The 24654-nt window shown below is 43.3% G+C and overlaps 1 protein-coding gene across 7 annotated transcripts in view; it reads left to right on the forward strand.

The window, feature by feature from the left end:
• Positions 1-24089, forward strand: part of NAV1 (neuron navigator 1) — a 324330-nt gene extending 300241 nt beyond the window's left edge. For 6 of the 7 annotated variants that reach the window (XM_049858267.1, XM_049858271.1, XM_049858269.1 and 3 more), the window contains 14 exons: positions 8623-8744; positions 12591-12787; positions 13058-13250; positions 13345-13513; positions 13816-13913; positions 14096-14191; positions 14432-14591; positions 15012-15247; positions 16009-16163; positions 16311-16382; positions 16858-17054; positions 17607-17725; positions 19187-19384; positions 21878-24089. In XM_049858267.1, the coding sequence (XP_049714224.1) occupies positions 8623-8744; positions 12591-12787; positions 13058-13250; positions 13345-13513; positions 13816-13913; positions 14096-14191; positions 14432-14591; positions 15012-15247; positions 16009-16163; positions 16311-16382; positions 16858-17054; positions 17607-17725; positions 19187-19384; positions 21878-21973 (2108 nt within the window). In that variant the 3' untranslated portion in view covers positions 21974-24089. The remainder of the gene's footprint in view (positions 1-8622; positions 8745-12590; positions 12788-13057; positions 13251-13344; positions 13514-13815; positions 13914-14095; positions 14192-14431; positions 14592-15011; positions 15248-16008; positions 16164-16310; positions 16383-16857; positions 17055-17606; positions 17726-19186; positions 19385-21877) is intronic. The other variant, XM_049858270.1, reaches the window with a different exon arrangement.
• Positions 24090-24654: the final 565 nt, after the last annotated feature.

Raw genomic sequence — 24654 nt, forward strand, 5'->3', positions numbered from 1 at the left:
GACTAGAGCAGAAATAAATGAAACAGAGAAAAACAATTTAAACAATCAACAAGACTAAAAGCTGGTTCTTGGAAAGGGTCGGTAAGATTAAAAAAAAAAAAAAAAAACCACTGGCCAAATTGACAAAAGAAAAAAAGAAGATGCAAATAGCCCAAATAAAAAATGAGATGGGTGACATCACAGCAGAACAAACTGAAATAAAAACGATAACAGAATACTACAAAAAATGATACTTCAAATTTGAAAACCTAGAGGAAATAGACAAATTCCTGCAAACATACTACCTACCTAAACTAACACAAACTGAGGTATAAAATCTGAACAGACCCATAAACAAAGAAGGAAATTGAAGAGGTCATTAAAAAAAAAAAAACTACCAACAAAAAACCCTGGCCTGGACAGTTAGTTTCACTGGAGAATTCTACCGAACATTCAGAGAAGAGTTAAGACCAATACTACTCAAGCTATTCCAGAACATAGAAAAGGAAGGAATGCTCCCAAATTCATTCTTTTTTTTTTTTAATAATTTTTATTGAGCTTTAAGTGAACATTTACAAATCAAGTCAGTCTGTCCCATATAAGCTTATATACACCTTACTCCATACTCCCACTTACTCTCCCCCTAATGAGTCAGCCCACTCCCTCCTTCCAGTCTCTCCTTTCGTGACAATTTTGCCAGTTTCTAACCCTCTCTACCCTCCTATCTCCCTCCAGAAAGGAGATGCCAACACAGTCTCAAGTGTCCACCTGATACAAGCAGCTCACTCTTCATCAGCTTCTCTCTCCTACCCATTGTCCAGTCCCTTCCACGTCTGATGAGTTGTCTTCAAGAATGGTTCCTGTCCTGGGCCAACAGAAGGTTTGGGGACCATGACCGCCGGGATTCCTCTAGTCTCAGTCAGACCATTAAGTCTGGTCTTTTTATGAGAATTTACGGGTCTGCATCCCACTGATCTCCTGCTCCCTCAGGGGTTCTCTGTTATGCTCCCTGTCACGGCAGTCATTGGTTGTGACCGGGCACCATCTAGTTCTTCTGGTCTCAGGATGATGTAAGTCTCTGGTTCACGTGGCCCTTTCTGTCTCTTGGGTTCATAGTTATCGTGTGACCTTGGTGTTCTTCATTCTCCTTTGATCCAGGTGGGTTGAGACCAATGGATGCATCTTAGATGGCCACTTGTTAGCATTTAAGACCCCAGATGCCACATTTCAAAGTGGGATGCAGAATGTTTTCATAATAGAATTATTTTGCCAATTGACTTAGAAGTCCCCTTAAGCCATAGTCCCCAAACCCCCGCCCTTGCTCCGCTGACCTTTGAAGCATTCAGTTTATCCCGGAAACTTCTTTGCTTTTGGTCCAGTCCAGTGGAGCTGACCTTCCCTGTATTGAGTATTGTCCTTCCCTTCACCTAAAGCAGTTCTTATGTACTAACTAATCAGTAAGTAACCCTCTCCCACCCTCCCTCCCTCCCCGCCTCGTAACCACAAAAGGATGTGTTCTTCTCAGTTTATACTATTTCTCAAGATCTTATAATAGTGGTCTTATACAATATTTGTCCTTTTGCCTCTCACTAATTTCACTCAGCATAATGCCTTCCAGGTTCCTCCATGTTATGAAATGTTTCACAGATTCCTCACTGTTCTTTATCGATGCGTAGTATTCCATTGTGTGAATATACCACAATTTATTTAACCATTCATCCGTTGATGGACACCTTGGTTGCTTCCAGCTTTTTGCTATTGTAAACAGAGCTGCAATAAACATGGGTGTGCATATATCTGTTCGTGTGAAGGCTCTTATTTCTCTAGGGTATATTCCGAGGAGTGGGATTTCTGAGTTGTATGGTAGTTCTATTTCTAACTTTTTAAGAAAACACCAGATAGATTTCCAAAGTGGTTGTACCATTTTACATTCCCACCAGCAGTGTATAAGAGTTCCAATCTCTTCGCAGCCTCTCCAACATTTATTATTTTGTGTTTTTTGGATTAATGCCAGCCTTGTTGGAGCGAGATGGAATCTCATCATAGTTTTAATTTGCATTTCTCTAATGGCTAATGATCGAGAGCATTTTCTCATGTATCTGTTAGCTGCCTGAATATCTTCTTTAGTGAAGTGCGTGTTCATATCCTTTGCCCACTTCTTGATTGGGTTGTTTGTCTTTTTGTGGTTGAGTTTTAACAGAATCATATAGATTTTAGAGATCAGGTGCTGGTCGGAGATGTCATAGCTGAAAATTCTTTCCCAATCTGTAGGTGGTCTTTTTACTCTTTTGGTGAAGTCTTTAGATGAGCATAGGTGTTTGATTTTTAGGAGCTCCCAGTTATCTGGTTTCTCTTTGTCATTTTTGGTAATGTTTTGTATTCTGTTTATGGCTTGTATTCGGGCTCCTAATGTTGTCCCTATTTTTTCTTCCATGATCTTTATCGTTTTAGTCTTTATGTTTAGGTCTTTGATCCACTTGGAGTTAGTTTTTATGCACAGTGTAAGGTATGGGTCCTGTTTCATTTTTTTGCAAATGGATATCCAGTTATGCCAGCACCATTTGTTGAAAAGACTATCTTTTCCCCAATTAACTGACACTGGGCCTTTGTCAAATATCAGCTACTCATATGTGGATGGATTTATATCTGGGTTCTCAATTCTGTTCCATTGGTCTATGTGCCTGTTGTTGTACCAGTACCAGGCTGTTTTGACTACTGTGGCTGTATAATAGGTTCTAAAATCAGGTAGAGTGAGGCCTCCCACTTTCTTCTTCTTTTTCAGTAATGCTTTACTTATCCGAGGCTTCTTCCCCTTCCATATGAAGTTGGTGCGAATTCATTCTTTGAAGTCAGCATAACCCTGATACCAAAGCCAGGCAAGAATACCACTAAAAAAAAAAAAATATATAGGCCAATATCCCTCATGAACATTGACATAAAAATTCTCAACAAAATTTTAGCCAATAGAACCCAACAGCATATTTTTAAAAAAAATCATGACCAAGTGGGCTTCGTACCAGGTAAGCAAAGATTGTTCAACTAGAAAATCAATCAACGTAATCCACCACATAAATTAAACAAAGGAAAAGAATCACATGATCATCTCAGTTGATGCAGAAAAGGCATTTGATAAAGTCTAACACTCATTCCTGATAAAAAGTCTCAGCAAAATAAGAATGGAAGGGAAATTCCTCAACACAATTAAGGGCATATGCACAAAACCAACAGCCAACATTATTCTCAGTGGAGAGAGACTGAAAGCATTCCCCAGATAAAGATAAAGTTGCCCTTTTCCACCACTCTTATTCAGCATTGTACCGGAAGTCCTTCTAGAGCAGTAAGACAAGAAAGGGAAATAAAGGGCATCCAAATAGGTAAGGAAGAAGTAAAACTATCCCTATTCAGAGATCCTACACATAGAAAATCCCAGAGAATCCACAAGAAAGCTACTGGAACTAAGAGAAGGATTCAACAAAGTGCAGGGTACAAGATCAACATAGAAAAATCAGTTAGATTCCTCTACATTAACAGAGAGAACTCCAAAAAAGGAAATCAGGAAAACAACACCATTGAAAACAGCCCCTGAAAAGATAAAATACTTAGGAATAAACCTATGTATATAAAAATAATATACTATTATATATATGGACATAAAAGACTTATACAAAGAAAACTACAAACCACCACTGCAAGAAACCAAAAGAGACCTTCTTAAATGGAAAAGCGTACCATGCTCATGGATAGGAAGACTTAACATTGTGAAAATGTCAATATTACCCAAAGCAATCTACAGATACAATGGAATCTTGATTCAAATTCCAACAACATTCTTTAACGAGTTGGAAAAACTAATCACCAATATTATACGGAAAAGAAAATAAGTAAAGTATTACTGAAAAAGAAGAAAAAGTAGGAGGCCTCACACTACCCGATCTCTGAATCTACTATACAGCTACGGTAGTTAAAACAGCCTGGTGCAAATGACAGACATAGACCAATGCAACAGCATTTAAAACCCAGAAATAAATCCATTCACCTGTGGACACCTGATCTTCCACAAAGGGTCGAAGTCCATTAAATGGGGAAGAGATAGTCTCTTCAACAAATGGTGCTGGCAGAACTGGATATCCATTTACAGAAAAATGAAACAGGATCCATGTCTCACCCCATACAGAAAATGGATCAAAGACCTAAATGTGAAACCCAAAACTATAAACTTCGTGAAAGAAAACAGTGACAACGCTAGGGGCCCAAATTTATAGCATAAATAGAATATCAAGCATAGTGTAAAAATGCAAGAACTCCAGAAGATGAACTAGATAACTAGGAACTCCTAAAAATTAAATACTTAGGCTCATCGAAAGACTATTCCAAGAGAATAAAAAGGGAACCTATACACCAGGAAAAATCTTTGGTAACAACATATATGATAAAGGTTTAATCTCTGATATATATAGAAAACTTTCGACAGCTCAACAATAAAAAGACAAGCAACCCAGTCCCAGAATGGGCAAAGGACATGAATAGACACTTCGCCAAAGAGGACATCTGGGTGGCCAACAAATATAATGAGATGCCATGTCGCTCCTGCAAAAATGGCACTGATAAAAAATTCAGAAACAGTAAATGCTGGAGAGGTTGCGGGGAGATTAGTACTCTCATACCCTTCTGATGGCAATGTAAAATGGTACAACCACTATGGAAAATGATAGGGCACTTCCTTAAAAAGCTGGACACAGAAATACCGTATGATCCAGCAATCCCGCTCCTAGGAATAGATCCTAGAGAAATAAGAGCCATCACATGAATAAACATATTCCTAACCATATTAATTGCAGCGTTATTCACAATAGCAAAAAGAAACAACTTAAGTGCCCATCAACAGATAATGGATAAACAAATTATGGTACATACACCCAATGGAATACTATGCAACAATAAAGAACAATGATGAATCTGGGGAACATCTCCCAACATAGATGAATCTGGAGGAAATTATGCTGAGTGAAGTAAGTCACTTACGAAAGGGCAAATAACAAAACTCAAGGTTTGCACACAGGAAGAAATAATCTTTGATGGTTATGAAGGAGGGGAGTGGTGGGGAAGGGAAATCACTAACTAGATAGTAGACAAGTGTTAACTTTGGTGAAGGGAAAGACAATACATAATATAGGAGAAGTCAGTACAACTTGACCAAGGCAAAGGAAGACACTTAGAGGAACACAAGAAGAAAAAAAAAGGTAAGCACTATAGCATTTACAACCCTACCCATTAAAACCAAACCTGTTGCCGTTCAGTTGATTCCAACAACCCTACAACAACAGTAAAAGCAAATACTAACTTGCAGGCAGATCCACAGGCAGATATGTATGCTGTCTAGGGGAAGGAGGGTGTACAGGAGTATATCCACGTACATATGCAGATGAGGCTGTGGATATTTTTACAAACATTGGTATGTACACCATGTATATTCACATATATAATAGAGCACGAAGGGGCCACAGTCATAGAAGCTTCCTAGACACATCCAGACACCTTGAGGGACCAAGTTACTGGGGCAGAAGGCTGGGGACCATGGTCTTGGGGGACATCTAGGTCAGTTGGCATAACTTAGTTCATAAAGAAAATGTTCTACATCCTACTTTGGTGAGTAGCATCTAGGGTCTTTAAAGCTTGTGAGCAGCCACCTAAGATACATCTATTGGTTCCATTCCATCCAGAACAAAGGAGAATGAAGAAAACCAAAGATACAAGGGAAATATGAACCACAGCCTCTACCAGCTGAGCTTAGAAGAACTAGATGGTGCCCAGCTACCACCACCAACTGGGATCACAATAGAGGGTCTTGGATAGAGTGAGAGAAAAATGTAGAACAAAATTCAAATTCACAAAAAAGACCAAACTTACTGGTCTGACAGAATCTAGAGAAATCCCTGATACTATAGCCCCAGAACACACTACTAACTCAGAACTCAAGCCACTCCAGAAGTACACCTTCCATACAAAGGTTAGACCAGCCTATAAACCAAACAACAACACACGTGAGGAACATGCTTCTAAGATCAATCAGGTATACAAGACCAAATGGGTAACACCTGCCCAAAAGCAAAGACAAGAAGGCGGAAAGGGACAGGAAAACTGGACAAATGCGAAGGGGGAACCCGGGGCGGGATGCGGGAGACTGCTGATACACTGTGGGGATTGCAGCCAATGTCACGAAACAATTTGCACATACGTTTTTTAATGAAAAACTAATTTGCTCTGTAAACTTTCACAAAGCACAATAAAACTAAATTAATTAATGATCTGATCACAGTTTGCCCTTGATTCAGAAGCTCTGCTGCCCATTACCTACGGCGCAAAGACAGGCTTCATTTTTTTTTTTTTTTAAATAATATTTTGTTGTTTTCACTGAGAGTTTACACAGCAAATTAGGTTTCTATTTGGCAATTTCTGCACAAATCGTTCAGTGACGTTACATTTTTTACAATACGTCAGCATTCTTTTTAACTGCACTCTGGTTGTTCTGTTTCCAGTGCTCTAGTTTCCCTGGTCCCTTATCATCTCTTCTTTGCTTTAGAGTAATTGTTGACCTTTTGTCTCATATCGATTTTTTAATGGAGCACCATGCTCACAGGTAATATCTTTATTTTGTGTGGCAATTTGTTATTTCACCAAAAGGTGACCTCAGGTCACAGGTTCAAGGTTTAAAGAGTATCTCAGGGCAATAGTCTCAGGGAGTCCTTTACTCTCAACTGGTCCAGCAAGTCTGGGCTTTTTAAGAATTTGAGCACTGTTGAACATTTTTCTCCCATTCCGTCAGAGTTCTCCTCTCGTGGCCTTGATCAGAACAGTCGGTAATGGTAGCTGAGCACCATCTAGTTCTTCTGGTCTCAGGGTAGGTGAGGCCGTGGCTTGTGTAGGCTATTAGCTCTGTAGACTAATTTCTTCTCTGAGACCTTGGTTTCTTTCTTTCTCTTTTGTTCCTGGCAAGGAGAGATCAATAGTTGTATCTTAGATGGCTGCTTGCAAGCTTTTAAGACCCCAGATGCCACTCATCTCATTAGGATGCAGAACAGGAACTTTGTGAACTATATTATGCCAATTGACTGAGTTGTCCCATGAGACTAAGGTCCTAAGCCTTCAAATTCAGATAACGAATCTCGAAAGGTGTTCGGTTATGTCTGAGACGTATCTCTAACTGGGTCTTCTATATTTGTGTACACGCACATATCTCTACGTACATGTACATAAGATACTTCTGTCTATGTACATATATGTATACATCTGTACCTACCCATACACATATATGCCTATACACCTACATATGTGACCATACTCTCAGTTTTGGTTATTGTTGGTGTTGTTGCCAAATTATATTTCTGTCATATTTTTTAGAACAAACATCCTTTTCTCTGTGTGCTTCTTAGTGTCGTTTACTGTGGTCAAGCTGTGCTCATTACACCCACATTCAGTGCTGCTTTTCCCATCACCAAAAATAACAAGTATCTATGATTTAGAGAGTGATTCTCCTCTACCCACACACTCCCACCCCCATCCCTGGTAACCACCAATGAACACTGGTCTCTCTATATATATATCTCTTGTCTTCTTATAAAAGTGAGATCATACAATATTTGTCCTTAGATGACTGACTTATTTCACTTAGCATTACGTCCTACAGATCCATCCATGTTATGTTTTGCAGACTCATCATTGTTCTTTATGGTTGTAGTATTCCATTGTACGTATGTACCACATTTTGCTGTTCCATTCATCCTTTGAAGGGCACTTAGGCTGTTTCCATTTTTTTGCTACTGTGAAGAATGCTGTAGTGAACGTAGGCGTGCATAAGACAGATTTCCTTTAAAAGGCATTCAAGGCTCTCTGTGATCTGGTCTCAGCCTAATCTCTGCCCTCCCTTCTTGTCGAGGCCCCACAGATGCTATGCAGCTTCCGTTCCAGACTACCTGCGGTTCGCCAAAACAAGGCCCTTTCCCTGCGGTGTATTTGCATGTACTTTTTCTTCATTTCTAAAAACATTTTCCACTGTTTCCATCTGAAGAACTTCTATTCTTTTAAAATCCAAACATCTCTTCCTTTTTTAACCTTTTCCTTCCTGCTGTAAAAAAGTGGATCATTTTTTGTGCCATCACAAACCTTCACAGAGACCTAAGAAGGTTTTCTACCCATCAGATGAGAAAAGTAAAGCTCATTCAGCTTAAATGTGGGGCACATGGCTAATTATATTTGGCCTTGAACCACTAGGCAGCCAACCATTGCTGAAGAAATTAAGAAAAATGATTGGTTGATGTCTCCACGTAACTGTAGAGGGCTAGCTTTAGTTAAGCTCTTCTCAGAACTATTCAAGCTGAGTTCATTACTTTATGCCATTGCTTTTTCTCCTACTAGACTGGGAGCTTCTGCTGAACAGGGATCCTTTCTGTTTTATTTTTTAACCTTTAGGATTTTCTGTATTGAAACATAATTGGCACTTGAGAAATGTTTGTTGAATGAATGATCTGAAAAATGAATAATACGGACCTATTAGTGGTTCCTCTCATCCTTCTGCAGTAGACTTGCCTTGAGTCTCATGTCTTCTCTAAATCTTCTCTGTTCTTCCCACGTGTACTTGGCCCCTAGAACTTCGGATCAAGAGACAGAACTCCTCAGACAGCATCTCTAGCCTCAACAGCATCACCAGCCATTCCAGCATTGGCAGCGGCAAGGATGCTGACGCAAAGAAGAAGAAGAAAAAGAGTTGGGTAGGTAAAAGGTTAAGGGGAGGAACTGTCTGGAACCATGGTGGACTACCTCCACCTCAGCGTAGGTATTGGATCCATCCAGGATTAACCAAGACATATTCCCTTCTACTAAACCAAAAACAACCTGTTGCCATTGAGTTTATTCCGACTCACAGTGACCCTACAGGACAAAGTAGAACTGCCCCATAGTGTTTCCAAGGAGCGACTAGTGGATTCGAACTGCCAACCTTTTGGTTAAAACAGCCTGATCTCTTAACCACTGTGCTATCAGGGCTCCTCCCTTCTACTAGTAAGCCCTAATTTGATGTCTGCTAAGAGCAAGGTCCGTTAAATTCTCCCTTTCCCCTAGTCATTCCTTACTTGTTCCCAGTTCATCCCTCTAACCCTTTTATACATCTTGGGATCTCCGTACTGATTAGGTCAAGTGTATTTGGCAACAGAAGGAATGAGGAAATCTCCAGAAGGGAAAGTCCTATCAGTCACCTTCCCAACTCCCCCCACTCCCTTCTACACTATGAAGAGAGGATTTTATGAACAAAATATTCATATTCAGAATAAAATCCATTCATTCTAGATGCTCCTAGAGGTCATTTCTTCAATTTTTGGAGAGGTATTTGTGGAGTGCTCCACAGATTACTTCAAAAAGACCCTTTATATTACCTTTGGCTTATCCAGAGATAGTTCTTTATTCCCTTCCCCCCCCCCCCCCCCACATAACCCTAAACTGACTTTGGATGATCTTTCTGAAATTATTTAGGCAGTTCTGAAACACTCACAGCTCAATGGAGACTTCTTGCTCCTCTGTCCCTTGTTCAGTAAGACTGGCCCTCAGACCTTTACAGAGTGCAGATAGGTAACAGCTGTGTGAAATGAGTGATTAAGTGTTGCTTCTTTTTTTTCCCTCCCCTTCAAAATGCTGACTTCAAATCCCTATTTTTTTCCAGGTCTATGAGGTAAGAGACCCGGTTCCTCTCCCCTTGTTTTCTCTTTCCCTTTGCCATACCTTCCCCATTTCCACAGCAACTCCCTCCCCCTAAAAAAAAAAAAAGGAACGGCCACTGATAACACTAACCATAACAACCATCCTAGAGCTCCTAACTCACTCCACTGCATGGTCCATCCACAGCTGCCCCACATGAGGACAGAGGAGTGGTCTGGTTGGGGGCCAAATGGGAAAGTCAAACAAAATCCAAATCTGTTCCCTCCTGTCTTCCCCTGTTACAAAATTGGCCTCTTATAAAAAGCAGTCAAATTGAGCTTCTCCTAGCCAGAAAACGAGCTTTCTTATTTTTGGTTCTATCACACCTAGAAGTTCAAAATGGAAGAGAATCATAGGACGAACATTATCTTAACCACAAGTTTCCAGAAGCTGGTTTGGTTTTGGCCTAACCTCAGGATTTAGCTCTAGAGTAGGAGGAACCAGAGATAAGTGAGGGACATGGTTCAGTCTGTAGCATCCTCAAGACACCCCAAAGCTTGAAGCCCACTGAGCATCCATGAAGTTTCCAAAGACATCTCAGGGGTTAGCATATAAAAAAAAAACTTTTTTTTTTTTTTTTACAACAAATGGAAAGTAAACTTAGAATTTCCATTGCAAACCAAATATCTAAGGTTCCACGCTAACCCTATCCCTGCATTGTGCTAGGTGGTATTTATGAAGGATATGAGAAATGGAGTCTATAATTTCAGCTGTCAAGATGCTTACAGTATTGCTGGGGGGACAAAACACTGTCCATACAACATGGATAACCCAAATGCTTAAGTGTGGCAATGATTGCTAAAGGTGATCACAGAAGAGGGTGACAATAATTACAATAGGTAGGGAAAACACAAAAGAGGTCTTAGTTAAGCTGCAATGGGAGTGTGGGAAATAGAGGGGAGAGTGTTGGAATGCTTCTGCACAGACACTGCCTGATGAAGGGAGAAGCAGCCGGGCAGGGGAAGACTAATTTAGCTGGAGCACTGACTGGGTAGGGTGGAGCAAAGATATGAAGGGCCTGAAAAGCCACAAACATTATTTAAAACTTGATTATATAGGTTAGCATTTCCTAAAGTGTGTTCCACAGATCACTAGTTCACTGAGATGCTCCTTAAAAAGTGATACCATCATCAAATAAATTTGAGAAGCACCGCGTTCTCTACAGTGCATATTTGCACAGTAGAAGTTCTGAGAGGTCCCCCTAGTAAAGAACCCTGTTTCATTTTGCTTACTCTCTATTGTTTCCTGAACTCATTTGACCATGGAACCTTTAGCCACATAACACCAATCAACATCTCCCCACAGCTCTGGCTTTGGGAATACTGAACTACACATAGAATAGTATGCTCATTTAAGATCTTATTGATCTTAAAGGCCTTATTCTCCCAGCAAATGTGGTCACAAGATCTCTTTCTGCATGCACACGCACGCATGCACACGTATGCATGGCTTCCCATGAGGCAATAGTGTAGAGAAAATTCCATCAGATTGAAAATCAAGAAGCTTGTGTTCTAGTCCCAGGTCTTCAATTATGCAATCTCAAGCAAGTGAATGCTGGCCTTTTCAGGCTTCATTCATCTCTATAGAGAACTGGGCTTCATGGTATTTTTGAACTCTGATCAATGATGATATGTCCCCTGTAACCACCCAACTGCACACATGCTTTCTTACTCACATCCCCATCCCAGATACACTGGTCCTCCTGGTCCGCACTGCTAGAGACCTCAACGCACACCACCCACTAGCTCCAGCAATCACCTCCCAGGCTTCCTGTGCTCCAGATGTGACACTTAGAAAGGACACCAAATTTTTCCTTCTTTTCTCTCACTGTCCCAAAAGCTAGTTTGCCTTTGTCCCCTGTAGCCTTTGACCCCTCCTTTACTCTCTGTCTCTTGCTGCCATTCCATGTCTGTGTCCCCGTGTGTGTGTGCATGCTGTATGGATGCATGTGAATGGGTGTGGGACAGGACCCTGGCTTGCATCTCTAGCTCACTTCCCTAATTCCTTAACTCCCAATCAAACAAGCTATGATCAGATTATAATACCCCAAGTACACTAAGGTAATGCTGGGAAATGTCCCTTATTCTGGGACATTTGAGTGGAATTAGTAGAAAGCACCTGTGTCTGGTTGTTCCGATCATTCTGTTACATGCTGAGCACCAAAAAAACCAAACCCATTGCCGTTGAGTAGATTCCAACTCAGTGACCCTATAGGACAAAGTAGAGCTGCCCGATAGGGTTTCCAAGGCTGTAATTTTTATGGAAGCGGACTGCCACATCTTTCTCCCACAGAGCAGCTGGTGGGCTCAAACCACTGACCTTTTGGTTAGCAGCCGAGCTAACCACACTTAACCACTGTGCCACCAGGGCACAAGAGATACTGAAAGAAAAAGATATTAAAAGAAACTTGATACACTACCTTCTGTTGATCTCCACAGAATCATACTGTCAGTCTCTGGTTGCGAAAAGACTAGATGAACAGATACTAGGCTGATAAGCCCTGGTCACAGGCAGCGTCCTGAAGCCCAGAGTGAGCAAGGCTCTAGACTGAGCAGTTATTGATCTGCTAGAGAAGGTGGGGTTGGAATGCTGGGATAGTCTTGCCTCTATCCCCCTCAAAGGCACAGTTCCCTCATGGGAGAAAGAGGAGCTAAGAAGTTCCCGTAGCCTGCAACAGCAGATCAGAAGATTCCACCTTTCTGCTATCCCTAATTTCTAGGCATCTCTTCTGTGAATCAAGTGAAGCGTTGTAAACAGAGGCTTAATTACAGCAAGTAAACCCCTGCCTCCAGGCCTGTCTCAGAAGCCCATACCTGTCTTACCCCACCCCCTGACATCTCTCTCTACCTTGATCTGTTTTCTTCTAGCTTCGAAGCTCCTTCAACAAAGCCTTCAGTATAAAAAAGGGACCTAAGTCAGCTTCCTCATACTCTGATATTGAGGAGATTGCCACACCTGACTCCTCAGCCCCTTCATCCCCCAAACTACAGCATGGTTCCACAGAGACTGCTTCACCTTCCATCAAGTCCTCCAACTCATCCTCTGTGGGCATTGATGTCACTGAGTAAGTGCTCTCCAGTTCCTGCCCCATAGCATGGTGCCAGTGTAAACTGCTGGCTAGAGTTGGCAGTAAGCCCATCAAACCCTGGATAAGCAACACCCCACTACAGACCTCTCCCTGGGCATAGGTGACCCATAGATGGATCTTTTTCCTTATTACTGATTGCATATCTACGGGCAGTCTATACCAAGACTACCAGTCACAGATCTCAATATCACCTAGTACCTCTAGTCCTTCTCCATGTAGCCCAGCTTGACTCTCACTTTCTTACAGGGGCCCTGCTAACTCGGTTCCTCACACTAGGATCTTCCATGCCAATGAGGAGGAGGAGCCCGAGAAGAAGGAGGTATCAGAGCTGCGTTCTGAACTATGGGAAAAAGAAATGAAGCTTACGGACATACGCTTAGAAGCCCTCAACTCTGCCCATCAACTGGACCAGCTTCGGGAGACCATGCACAACATGCAGGTTGGTATTTGGGCAGACAGCTGGCAGGAAAGGGAAGACCAAGCCTTAGAATCTGCCCAACCCTGCTACCCTACCCTGTCTGTTCTTGCCACAGCTGGAGGTGGACCTGCTGAAAGCAGAAAATGACCGGCTGAAGGTAGCCCCAGGCCCCTCAACAGGCTCCACTCCGGGGCAGGTCCCTGGATCATCTGCTTTATCATCCCCTCGCCGCTCCCTGGGCCTTGCGCTCACCCATTCCTTCAGCCCAAGTCTCACAGACACAGGTAACTGTTGCAGAGGAGAACCTTTAAGGGTAGAGAGAAGAAAAGGGCTCAGTTCACTGTTAAACTATTCCACTTGCTCTGGTAGCATTTCCCTTGGGTCAGGGAGGTAACAACACCTAAACCAGGCAGATGCCAGGGTCATGAGACAAGAGTTGTTAGGTCCTTCAACCTTAATTATCATCAGTTTTGTGCTTCCCTTTCTTTGTGGTAAATGAAGACTGATTTGGAAAGAATAACAACTGCAAGGTCTAGGAAAGGCTATTAGTACTCCCAAAACCAATCGTCCTTCTCAACCCCCACAGACCTGTCACCCATGGATGGCATCAGTACCTGTGGTCCAAAGGAGGAAGTGACCCTTCGAGTGGTGGTGAGGATGCCCCCCCAGCACATCATCAAAGGGGTAAGGAACTTCAGGGAAGGTCCAGCTTAAGAACAGACACAACGTTGTCTTTTTTTATCCACGAAAACTTGGGCTCTGAAAACCCCCAAAACCAGAGTACTTAACTTCTAAGGTCTTTTAAGATTTCCCTTTCTTGGAGTCATCTGCACTGAGGTTCATATGCTTCTACTTTGACTTTACAGGACTTGAAGCAACAGGAATTCTTCCTGGGATGTAGCAAGGTCAGTGGAAAAGTTGACTGGAAGATGCTGGATGAAGCTGTTTTCCAAGTATTCAAGGTAAAGGGATACTTGTACTCACAAAAGTTGCTTGTCTTCTCATGGGATACTGAACCACCCAGGCACTGGGATCTTGGGGACCTTCGATGCTTTATGGGAGAAATGCTACAGAGGAAAGCCTATGTTCTTCCCTCTCCATCTACTTCTGTTCCCTCTAATATTCATTCTTTCCTATGTTTGTATCTTCTCACTCAGTGCACCTCACCATCTTCTTCTTCTTCTCCCTTTCTCTTCTGCCAGGACTATATTTCTAAAATGGACCCAGCCTCTACCCTGGGACTAAGCACGGAATCCATCCACGGCTACAGCGTCAGCCACGTGAGGCGAGTGTTGGATGCTGAGCCCCCAGAGATGCCTCCCTGCCGCCGAGGTGTCAATAACATATCAGTCTCCCTTAAAGGTCAGTCTGTGTCTCTCGGGTAAGGTGCTGTGGGATGCAGGGAGGAGATCATCAAATAATTCATCATTCATTCATTCAACAAGAATTTATTAAGAAGCTACAATATGAAGATCACTGTACTTAAGTAATGTAAGATATAAAAAGATGAATAAGACCTAGCCCTAACTTTTGTCCCCAGGGACATTTTTTGCCAAGCCTGGGCTTTTCCCTCTACCCATTCACCTCTGGTTCAGAGTGTGTCCCTAAAAATCAAATCCAAGTTTTCTAAAGTAGGGATTGGAGATTCCTGTAGAACCATCAGGCACAAGTGACTCTAGAGTTTTTTCTGTGGGCTTCTAGACGAAGGAAAAGAGCCCTTCCGAGTCTCTTGCTATCCTAGGACCCTCAGTAAGATTCATGTTTTCTGGGGCTGGGGTTCAGGTCTGAAGGAGAAATGCGTTGACAGCCTGGTGTTTGAGACTCTGATTCCCAAGCCAATGATGCAACACTACATAAGCCTCCTGCTCAAGCACCGGCGCCTCGTCCTCTCAGGCCCCAGCGGCACAGGCAAGACCTACCTGACCAATCGACTGGCTGAGTACCTAGTGGAGCGCTCAGGCCGTGAGGTCACTGAGGGCATCGTCAGCACCTTCAACATGCACCAGCAGTCTTGTAAGGTAGCTGACTCCTGAGACCCCTGCCAGTCTTTGTTCAGGCCTCAGCCTCCCCCCGAGGCTTCTCCCAGGCCCTGCCTTATTCTTTCCCCCCTCCTCACTGTTCTCCTTTCCTTCACTCCCTGCTCATCCTCTTTTCCAGTCCCCAACTGCTTTCCAAACTTTTGCCCTTCATTTCTTTCTCCATGCTTCCCTTTAGTTAATCGCTGATTAAACTACATGGTCCTCATTTCTACCTCACTCTCAGCCAACTCTGTCAATCCCATCCCTTCCCTTTTATTATCTTCCCTCTACCTTTCTTTTCAGTATTACTCCCTGACCTCGGGCCTTCTGGGAAGAAGCACTCAGAATTAAATGTTACATGCTATGCTTTCCCCTGCCAACCCCTGACATCTCTTGAGCAGACCCTAATACTTTGGAGTTGGTTCAAGTCTTGGCTCTCTTCAGGTGTAGGGAACTGCTTCCATTAATGGTAGTTTGTAGTGCCAATCCAATGAAAATCTATTTAGGAAATGCATGTGTTTCCCACTTCTGGAGGATTTAGGGGCCACTGTTGAAGAGGGTTGCTTTGGAAGCTTTGGGACCATTGTTTATCAGCCTATGGTGATTGGTTCTACAGTCAAATGTCCAAGTGCACCAAACATGAACCAAAGGCTCCAGGGAAGTCCAGAACTAGCAGAGCTTCTCCAAAATACTTCTTACCAAGGCTGATCCAAGTGCTAATTACTCCTAAGTGCTGACCTACCACCCTTCTTTTATTCTAGGATCTGCAACTCTATCTCTCCAACCTGGCTAACCAGATAGACCGGGAAACAGGAATTGGGGATGTACCCCTGGTGATCCTATTGGATGACCTAAGTGAAGCAGGCTCCATCAGTGAGCTGGTCAATGGGGCTCTCACCTGCAAGTATCACAAATGGTGAGATGGGATCGGCAACAAACACATGACAGTGGGAGGAGGGAAAACCCAGTACAGTCCGATCTATGAGCTTTCCATTGTGTGGACATGCAGAAAGCAAGTGGTAAGGCAAGTCTAAGTCAATCTTTTCTCCCTTTCTTGTCACAGTCCCTATATTATAGGTACCACCAATCAGCCTGTAAAAATGACACCCAACCATGGCTTGCATTTGAGCTTCAGGTAAGGACTCTGACTATGGATGAGCCTTCCAACCCTACCCAAAAGCCTATAAACTAGTTAAACCCAGGGCTTTGGCCAGAGGGGCAGTAGATAACAGAAGAAGAATGAACTAGCCAGAGCCTTCTAGGCTAGGAGGAGAAAGGAGATGTATTTGCCATTCAGTTAAAGGGTGAAGAGGACCCTCGAAATAGGGAAACTAGAAGACAACCAGCTAGGCTGCTGTAATTAGGATTCTCTGCCCTCACACCACCTGATGCAGGTCAGTGAGGTCAGATGGTTATCTATCTCAAGATGGTCACTGATTTGAGAGTCAGCTCTGCCTGCCCAGGGCTGCTGCCCTGAGACCAATTGCCCCTGCTATTACTTGAGAAGAATCCAAGTGAGCTTTAGTGGGAGGCAAGCAGGAGGAGGGACGGACTCGCAGGGCATGAACCCCAATACCATTCTGACCCCACTCTCCCATCCCTGGCGGCAGGATGCTGACCTTCTCCAACAACGTGGAGCCAGCCAATGGCTTCCTGGTTCGTTACCTGAGGAGGAAGCTGGTGGAGTCAGACAGTGACATCAACGCCAACAAGGAAGAGCTGCTTCGGGTGCTCGACTGGGTACCCAAGCTGTGGTATCATCTCCACACCTTCCTTGAGAAGCACAGCACCTCAGACTTCCTCATCGGTACTGGGGTTCAGCTTCCCCCCTGGGGCAGGAGGTGGCTTCCCTTTTCTACTTTACTACCTGGAGGGATGCTCCCTTTTCTTTCTGGAGTCTGCAGCATGTAAAGGAATTGCAAACCTTATGGCTTTAGACCTAGAACCACTTAGTTACTTAACAAGCGTTCCCAACACAGTTAGTACCGTGATTTGGGTAAATCAATTCAACCTTCAGAAAGCCAGCCCTTCTCCCCATAATTAATGGAAAAAAGGAAGGAAAATATATAGGAGAAAATTAAAACATTCTCCTCCTCCCCTCCCTTATCTCACTTCCATCTTGAGAAAGCATTTACTTATGAGATAGTCAGCCAGGCAGTCAGCACCCACTTGTCTTGAGAACAGTCTTGGTATAACCCAACTCTAAATTAGTTTCCTTTAAGCCTTTGGATCAGACCCCTCTGCCTGGTAAAATCCATTGCCGTCAAGTCAATTTTGACTCAAAGCAAGGAGTAAAAGAGGCAGACAAATGGGAGAGGTAGGTTCTCAGCCACCCTCACGGCCTCATCCTTTTCCCTAGGCCCCTGCTTTTTTCTGTCCTGTCCCATTGGCATTGAGGACTTCCGGACTTGGTTCATTGACCTGTGGAACAACTCCATCATTCCCTACCTACAGGAAGGAGCCAAGGATGGGATCAAGGTGAGTCCTACCCTCTGCCTCCACTCAAACCCCAAGATCAGGCCGTCCTACCTGCCAAAGTAGAAACATGTCTTTAGTGTTAGATATGGGGCTGCTAGGAATTAGTAAGGTACTCTATCTACAGGCAGAGTAAGGCACTGGGTAGATTAAGCTACTTTCTTGCCTTCAGTATCCATTCTACAAACGGCTAAATGATCACTGCCTATGAGGCCATCTCTCCAGTCCTAGGTTTTCTGGCTCTAAGCCAAATACAAACCACTCTTTAGGGGTCAGAGCACACAGAAAAATTGCGTTAAGAATTAAATAAAACCCTATTACAGCCTTAGCTCACTTCGTTGTTGAATGCCATTGAGTCAGTTCTGACTCAGCGACCCCATGTGACAGAGTAGACTGCCCCATAGGTTTTTCTTGGCTATAATCTTTACAAAAGCAGACTGCCGGGTCTTTCTCCCATGGAGCCACTGGGTGGGTTCAAACCACCAACCTTTCAGTTAGCAGCTGAGAGCTTAACCGCTGTGCCACCAGGGCTCCTTAACTATTAATAAATGTTACTTTGGCCAAGTTATTCAACCTTTGTTAACTCCCTCATATGTAAAAAGGGGATAATAAATTCCACCCTACCTAAATCACTGTTTTGAAGATGAAAGATGAGAAAGATTTTTTAAAAGTTAGAATAAAAACTCTGTACAAAAGGAAGAGGTCATTTTTTCAAACCTCTTCAGTTTTCTCATTGTAAATTAGTGAGTTATGATCACTAAGGACCATTCTAGTACTAAGGAACCATGACGCAAGGACTGGATCCTATTGGTCATGGATTATCCATAAAAGTAATTTATTATGGTGATAAATATCTCCTGATGATATGGTAAATTTTTAGAGATGCCATTAGACTGATATCAAAAGTCATTACTGCATTTGTAAAAGTTTGTGGTATTTTAAGAAAATTTACATCATCATTAATAGAATTCCAATTTAAAAGCATTTTACACAGATAACATGTTTTCAAGAAAATAAATATAAAAAGGTATTGTGACTAAAATGGAAACCCTGGTGGCGTAGTGGTTAAGAGCTATGGCTGCTAACCAAAAGATCGGCAGTTCAGATCCACCAGGTGCTCCTCAGAAACCATACAGGGCAGTTCTACTCTGTCCTATAGGGTAGCTATGATTAAAATGGAAGAATTTCCTACTTGAAAGGTAGAATTGTGAATATTAGGATTTGTGCATGTTAAGTTTTAATACAGTCTGCCAAATTACCCTCCAAAATGGTTTATCAATTTATTATTTGTCTTGTTGGGAAACTAAGGAAAATTCCATGGAGATTAGCACCTCAAGGCTTTACATTTGGGGAACCGCATTTTCCCAAGGAGCATAATTTTTTGTGGGCACTATTGAGAATGCTCAGACAAGCCTCTAATGTGTGGATTTCCCTCTCAGCAATCACATTTCTTCTTCTCTCCAGGTCCATGGACAGAAAGCTGCTTGGGAAGACCCAGTGGAGTGGGTCCGGGACACTCTTCCCTGGCCGTCGGCCCAGCAAGACCAATCAAAGCTGTACCACCTGCCACCACCCACCGTGGGCCCTCACAGCATTGCCTCACCTCCCGAGGACAGGACAGTCAAAGACAGCACCCCAAGTTCTCTGGACTCAGACCCCCTGGTGAGTAGAAGCCATTCTAAGGTCAAAATAAGAGTATTAATAAGACTGAACTCTTAATATTCCATGCATATGCTGATAAGGGCCCAGAAGCTGAAGAATACAGCAGGGCTGGGAGTAAGATGAGGCAGAGAGGTGCTCTGAATATCAGAATTCTAGGTTATAAAAAGTGTATGCTAGGGCAGAAGCTTAAACTAAACAGTAATGCATCCGAGCAAGGTTTGTTCTAGCAAAGAATAAAGTATCAACAAAAGAAGCAAAGCAGCAGGACACAGCATTTTCTCTTACTTCTTCCTCAACTCTGATATTTATCCTGAAATCCGACTCCTGAAGACTACTTCGGCTAAATGATTTCATGGAACCCCTGTAGAAAAAAAGGCTAAGATGAGTGACAAACTGGGGGAAAATATCTGCAATGCATATAACCAAAAGAGGATGATACCTAGAATATGTAAAGCATCCAAAAACTCAGCAGAAGAATAGACAAAGGACATAAACAGGCATTTGGTTAGAGGAAATAGAAAATGGCCAGTAAAAACATAAAAAGATTAAGAAAATGAAAAATAAAACAAGGAGATCCCATTTCACGTTGTCAAAAATAGCGTGTGTGGAAGCATGTACTTGCGTACTCTGCTGGTGGGAATGTCAACCGGTAAAACCATTTTGGAGGATAACTTGGCAGATTGTGTTAAAACTTAACATGCACACCCACTTTGGTGAAAGGCATCTGGGGTCTTCAATGCTAGCAACTGGCCATCTAAGATGCATCAATTGGTCTCAACCCACCTGGAGCAAAGGAGAATGAAGAACACCACAGACATATGGTAAAGATGAGCCCAAGAGACAGAAAGGGACACATAAGCCAGAGACTCCATCAGCCTGAGACTGGAAGAACTAGATGGTGCCTGGCTACAACCCATCACCGCCCTAACAGGGAACACAACAGAGAATCCCTGATGGAGCAGAAGAACAGTGGGATGCAGATCTCAAATTCTCATGAAAAGACCAATCTTAATGGTCTGACTGAGACTAGAGGGACCCTGGAGGTCAAGGTCCCCAGACCCTTTGTTAGCCCAGGACTGGAACCATTCCCAAAGCCAACTCCTCAGACAGGGATTGGACTGGACTGCAAGATAGATAATGATACTGGTGAGGAGTGAGCTTCTTGGCTTAAGTAGACTCATGAGACTATGTGGGTAACTGGTGTCTGGAGGCAAGATGAGAAGGAAGAGGGGGACAGGAGCTGGTTGAATGGACACAGGGAATACAGGGAGGAGAGGAGGAATGTACTGTCTCATTAGAGGGAGAGCAGCTAGGAGTACATAACAAGGTGTGTATAACATCTTGAATGGGAGACTGACTTGATTCGTAAACTTTCACTTAAAGCAAAATTAATTAATTAATTTAAAAAACATGCACAAATCCTAATACCCTGTCATTTTACCTTTCGAGTAGGACATTCTTCCAATTTAGTCATAATACTTTTTTTAAATTTGACTTTCTGAAAAACATGTTACCTATGTAAAAAGCTTTTAACTTGAAAGGATATTAATAACCATGTAAATAGAAGGATGGAGGACAAATTTAGGACAGAATCATCTAGACTTAGCTGAACTGGATGGTCCCAATCTTGAAGTGGAGCACTGGTGGCTAGGTGGTTAAGGGCTTGGGTGCTAACCAAAAGGTCAGCAGTTTGAATCCACCATCCACTCATGGAAACCCTACGGGGCAGTTCTACTCTGTCCTATAGGGTCACTATGAGTCGGTATCGACAGGATGGCAGCAGATTTGATTTTTTTTAATCTTGAAGTACCAAGGGAAAAAAATAGGTAAGGAGGTGAATACACTGAGGAGTTTAGACTTGCTATGAAGCAACAGGTCTTGCGAACTGGGGAGAAACAGGTTCAAAATAACACTGAGTCTAGCTGTTTGGTTATAATGCATTAAAAGCCTGTTGCCATCTAGTGGATTCTGACTCATAGCAACCCTATCGGACAGAGCAGAACTGCGCGATAGGGTTTCCAAGGCTGTAATCTTTACGGAAGCAGACTGCCACATCTTTCTCCCATGGAGCAACTGGTTAACAGCTGAACTGTGTTAACCACTGCGCTACCAGGGCTCCTTATAATACATTAGAAAGGGAAATTCTTAGAGATGTTCCAATGGCATTACTCAGATTCCTCCCAGTATCAGCTGCTATGTCCACGCCTTTGTCCTCTCCTGAAGTGCATGCACATTTAAGGCAGAGCTTGTCTTGTTCGTTTTGGTATTCCTCCACATGTTCTAGCAGGGCCCCTGGTATCTGTCACACATGCGCAGGTTATGAACAGGGTCGGAGCACTCATCACTACTTTTTCATGAACCACCTCTAAACTCTCTGGGCTCTTAATTACTTACAAACCAAGGATCAGATGCATGATCCAGATTTTTTGGTTTCCCTTCCAAGGGCGGGGCTGAGTCCCAACCCTCATTAATCCATCTTCTCCCCTTCTGTAGATGGCCATGCTGCTGAAACTCCAAGAAGCTGCCAACTACATTGAATCTCCAGATCGAGAAACCATCCTGGATCCCAACCTCCAGGCAACGCTCTGAGGGTCCAGCAGTCATTGTCACCCCGGAGAGCAGAATGGGCTGGCCTCAGCTATGTTAGCTCCTCCTCTCCCCCCTCTTCTTTCAGAGCACTGGCTCTCCAGCCCCAAGAGGAGAGCAGGAGGGAGGAGGAGGTGTCAGGAGAGGGACAGGTTCTTGGTGCTGCACCTTTGAGAACTTCCTAGTAAGGACTGGTGGGGTGGCGTTTGGGAACTTGCGTCCCCTAGATACATTTACTGGCCTGCTCTTGTGACTTTGGGGAAAAGACGATTCTGGGTCTTTCTCCTTGATTTCCTGTCTCAGTTACAAACTCCTGGGGCTTTCTGGAGAGGTGTGCAGAAGACATATAAAAAAAAAAAAAAAAACCTGCGGCAACTCCTCAATGATTATTATGAACAACTGTGAGAGAGACAGGCCTACATGGAGAAATCTGAGGGCAACAGAGAGCGCCCCATATTTTCTCACAGACCCTTCCCAATTCCGTCACCACTGCCAAAACTCTTCCCCCAGAGATCTGGCTGGAGCCCAGAAAAAAAGAAGCATGTGGTTTAAATGATGTTTAAATCAATCTATAAAAGGAAAAAAAAAAAAAGATGAAGCTGGAGAGGACCCAGATGCCAAGGTAGAGAGAGAGCTGCCTGCTCCTGCCCTCTGGATGATATAGGAGACATTGACAAGATGGCTGCCAATTTAAGAAGTCACCAAACCCCAAAAATAACATTACAGCCCCGTCTTTATACTCTCTAATTTAACATGCATGAGAGAATCAATAAACCCTACTTTTTTGGTTTTTTTTAATTTTTTCTCTCATTTGCCTATTTATTTTCCTTTTCTCTTTTGGTTTGTTTTTTCCATTTCCTCCCATGTCTATGAGATGCTTGGATTGCTTTTCCAGGGGCTGGACTGCTTTTACCAAATGGGTTTTCTTTGGAGAATTGGATGCCATCTAATTGGCACCAGCTAGTCACCCATGCCACTATCTTTGGCATCTTGGGGCTTATATGAGACATGAAGCATTGTCTCAGACGTAGCAGGAAAAGAGGAACCCAGTTCCCTTGGCTTCCCTCTTAAGAAAGCACACATTCTGCCTGGAAGTTCAACTGCCAGCCTCTGGCATGAGAGGAAATAGCCCCATCTTGATAGAAGATCTACTGTGAGTTTCATCATGGACTGGAGGAAAACCAGGAAACTGGAAATATTCCTCTGTGGCTTATTTGGCCCCTTGCTGCACTATCCTCACGGCAGCCACCTTGCCTGGCTGAATCCAAATTCCCTAGCTGGCCCTTACTATTTGTCTTTGACAAGTGAATATAAGAGATGGGACATCCATGTGAGATACTCCTAAATGGGAATACAAGGCTCAAGGAGTTTAACTGAATGGCTAATATCTGCCTTCCAAAGGGATCCCACCTTCTGCAGAAGCTGCCCCTTTCCTACTATCTTGACGGTCTGCAGTACGTATCCCTTCATTCGACAAGCACTTATTGAGTGCTTACTGTGTACCAGTCACTAGATTAAAAAAGAAAATAAAAAGATAAAACTTGGGCCCATGAGTTCACATTCTATTGGGAAATGTAAATGTCCATTAGATGCACACTACATTTGTGATCGAGACCTTCCGGATCATACAAGAAATATAGCTGAAACCCAAGGAGCCAGCTAGAAAGAAGCCTTAGATGTTCAATACATTGGGGGCAGAAGATCTGGGATCAAATCAGAATGGAGCCTGAAGGACTGTGGAATCTTGCCTGTCTGGAGTGAGCACTTCCTGCCATTTCTGAAAGTCCCTGTAGGACCAGTTTGCTGGCTGAGCTGTCTGGTGAGGCTGAAGTTTCAGGGCTCTGCAGATCAGGGATATGTGGTGAGCCTCGGCCTAAGTGTTTGCTCTTCAGATTCCTAGGTAGCACAAGACTTGATCAGAGTCTATAAGCATACTAACCTGGATCACTCTGTTCCACCTAACCTACGAGTAGATGCATCTGAATCTTCATGTCAGAGTATTTTCATTTAGGTCCACGAGATGGCCCAGATAGCCCCCAAGAAATCTTCTGTATTCATCTGATAGCTTCCAGAAATGACAGGGTCCTCCATGCTAGAGACTATTATTGCTATTGCTGCTAATTCCATGAGTTGTGAAGAACCCCAACCAACTCAGCTGTAAAATATGCAATCATACGGTGGGAAGAGGCTCTTGGTCCAAGGATGGTGCTGAAATCACTGCCTTAAGGTCTCCGCTGTGCAGAATGAGGAGGCCCCAGAGCTAGGTGTTCTAACGTAGAAGGAAGGGAAGACTGGATGGGCCTTCTTTGGACCTATATCTCTTCTGAACCCTATCCTAAGCTCCAGTCCTGTGGCAAAGCTCAGACTTTTAATGCCATCTTAATCTGATGGTTGAGCCCTTAACTCTATTTTCTGGTGCTGCCCAGCCAGTGCCTTCTGATACGGATGTTACTGGCTACTTGAGAAAAAGGAGAGGGGAGAATACCTTCTTCTATTCCAACTGCCTCAGACCCCCCCACAAAGGAATTCTCGTCTCTTGTAATTGTGGATACCACCGTGAATTTTATTTGGATCCTCAGCAGGTTGACTCTGGAGGTCTCTCATGCTGTGACTTTTCGTTTCTTTTCCTGGGATCCACCACCCTCTACTCTCGGTTGACTGCTGCATTTCGCCCAGGTCTCCAG

Source organism: Elephas maximus, chromosome 18, assembly GCF_024166365.1.
Source record: "Elephas maximus indicus isolate mEleMax1 chromosome 18, mEleMax1 primary haplotype, whole genome shotgun sequence".
Lineage (NCBI taxonomy): Eukaryota > Metazoa > Chordata > Mammalia > Proboscidea > Elephantidae > Elephas > Elephas maximus.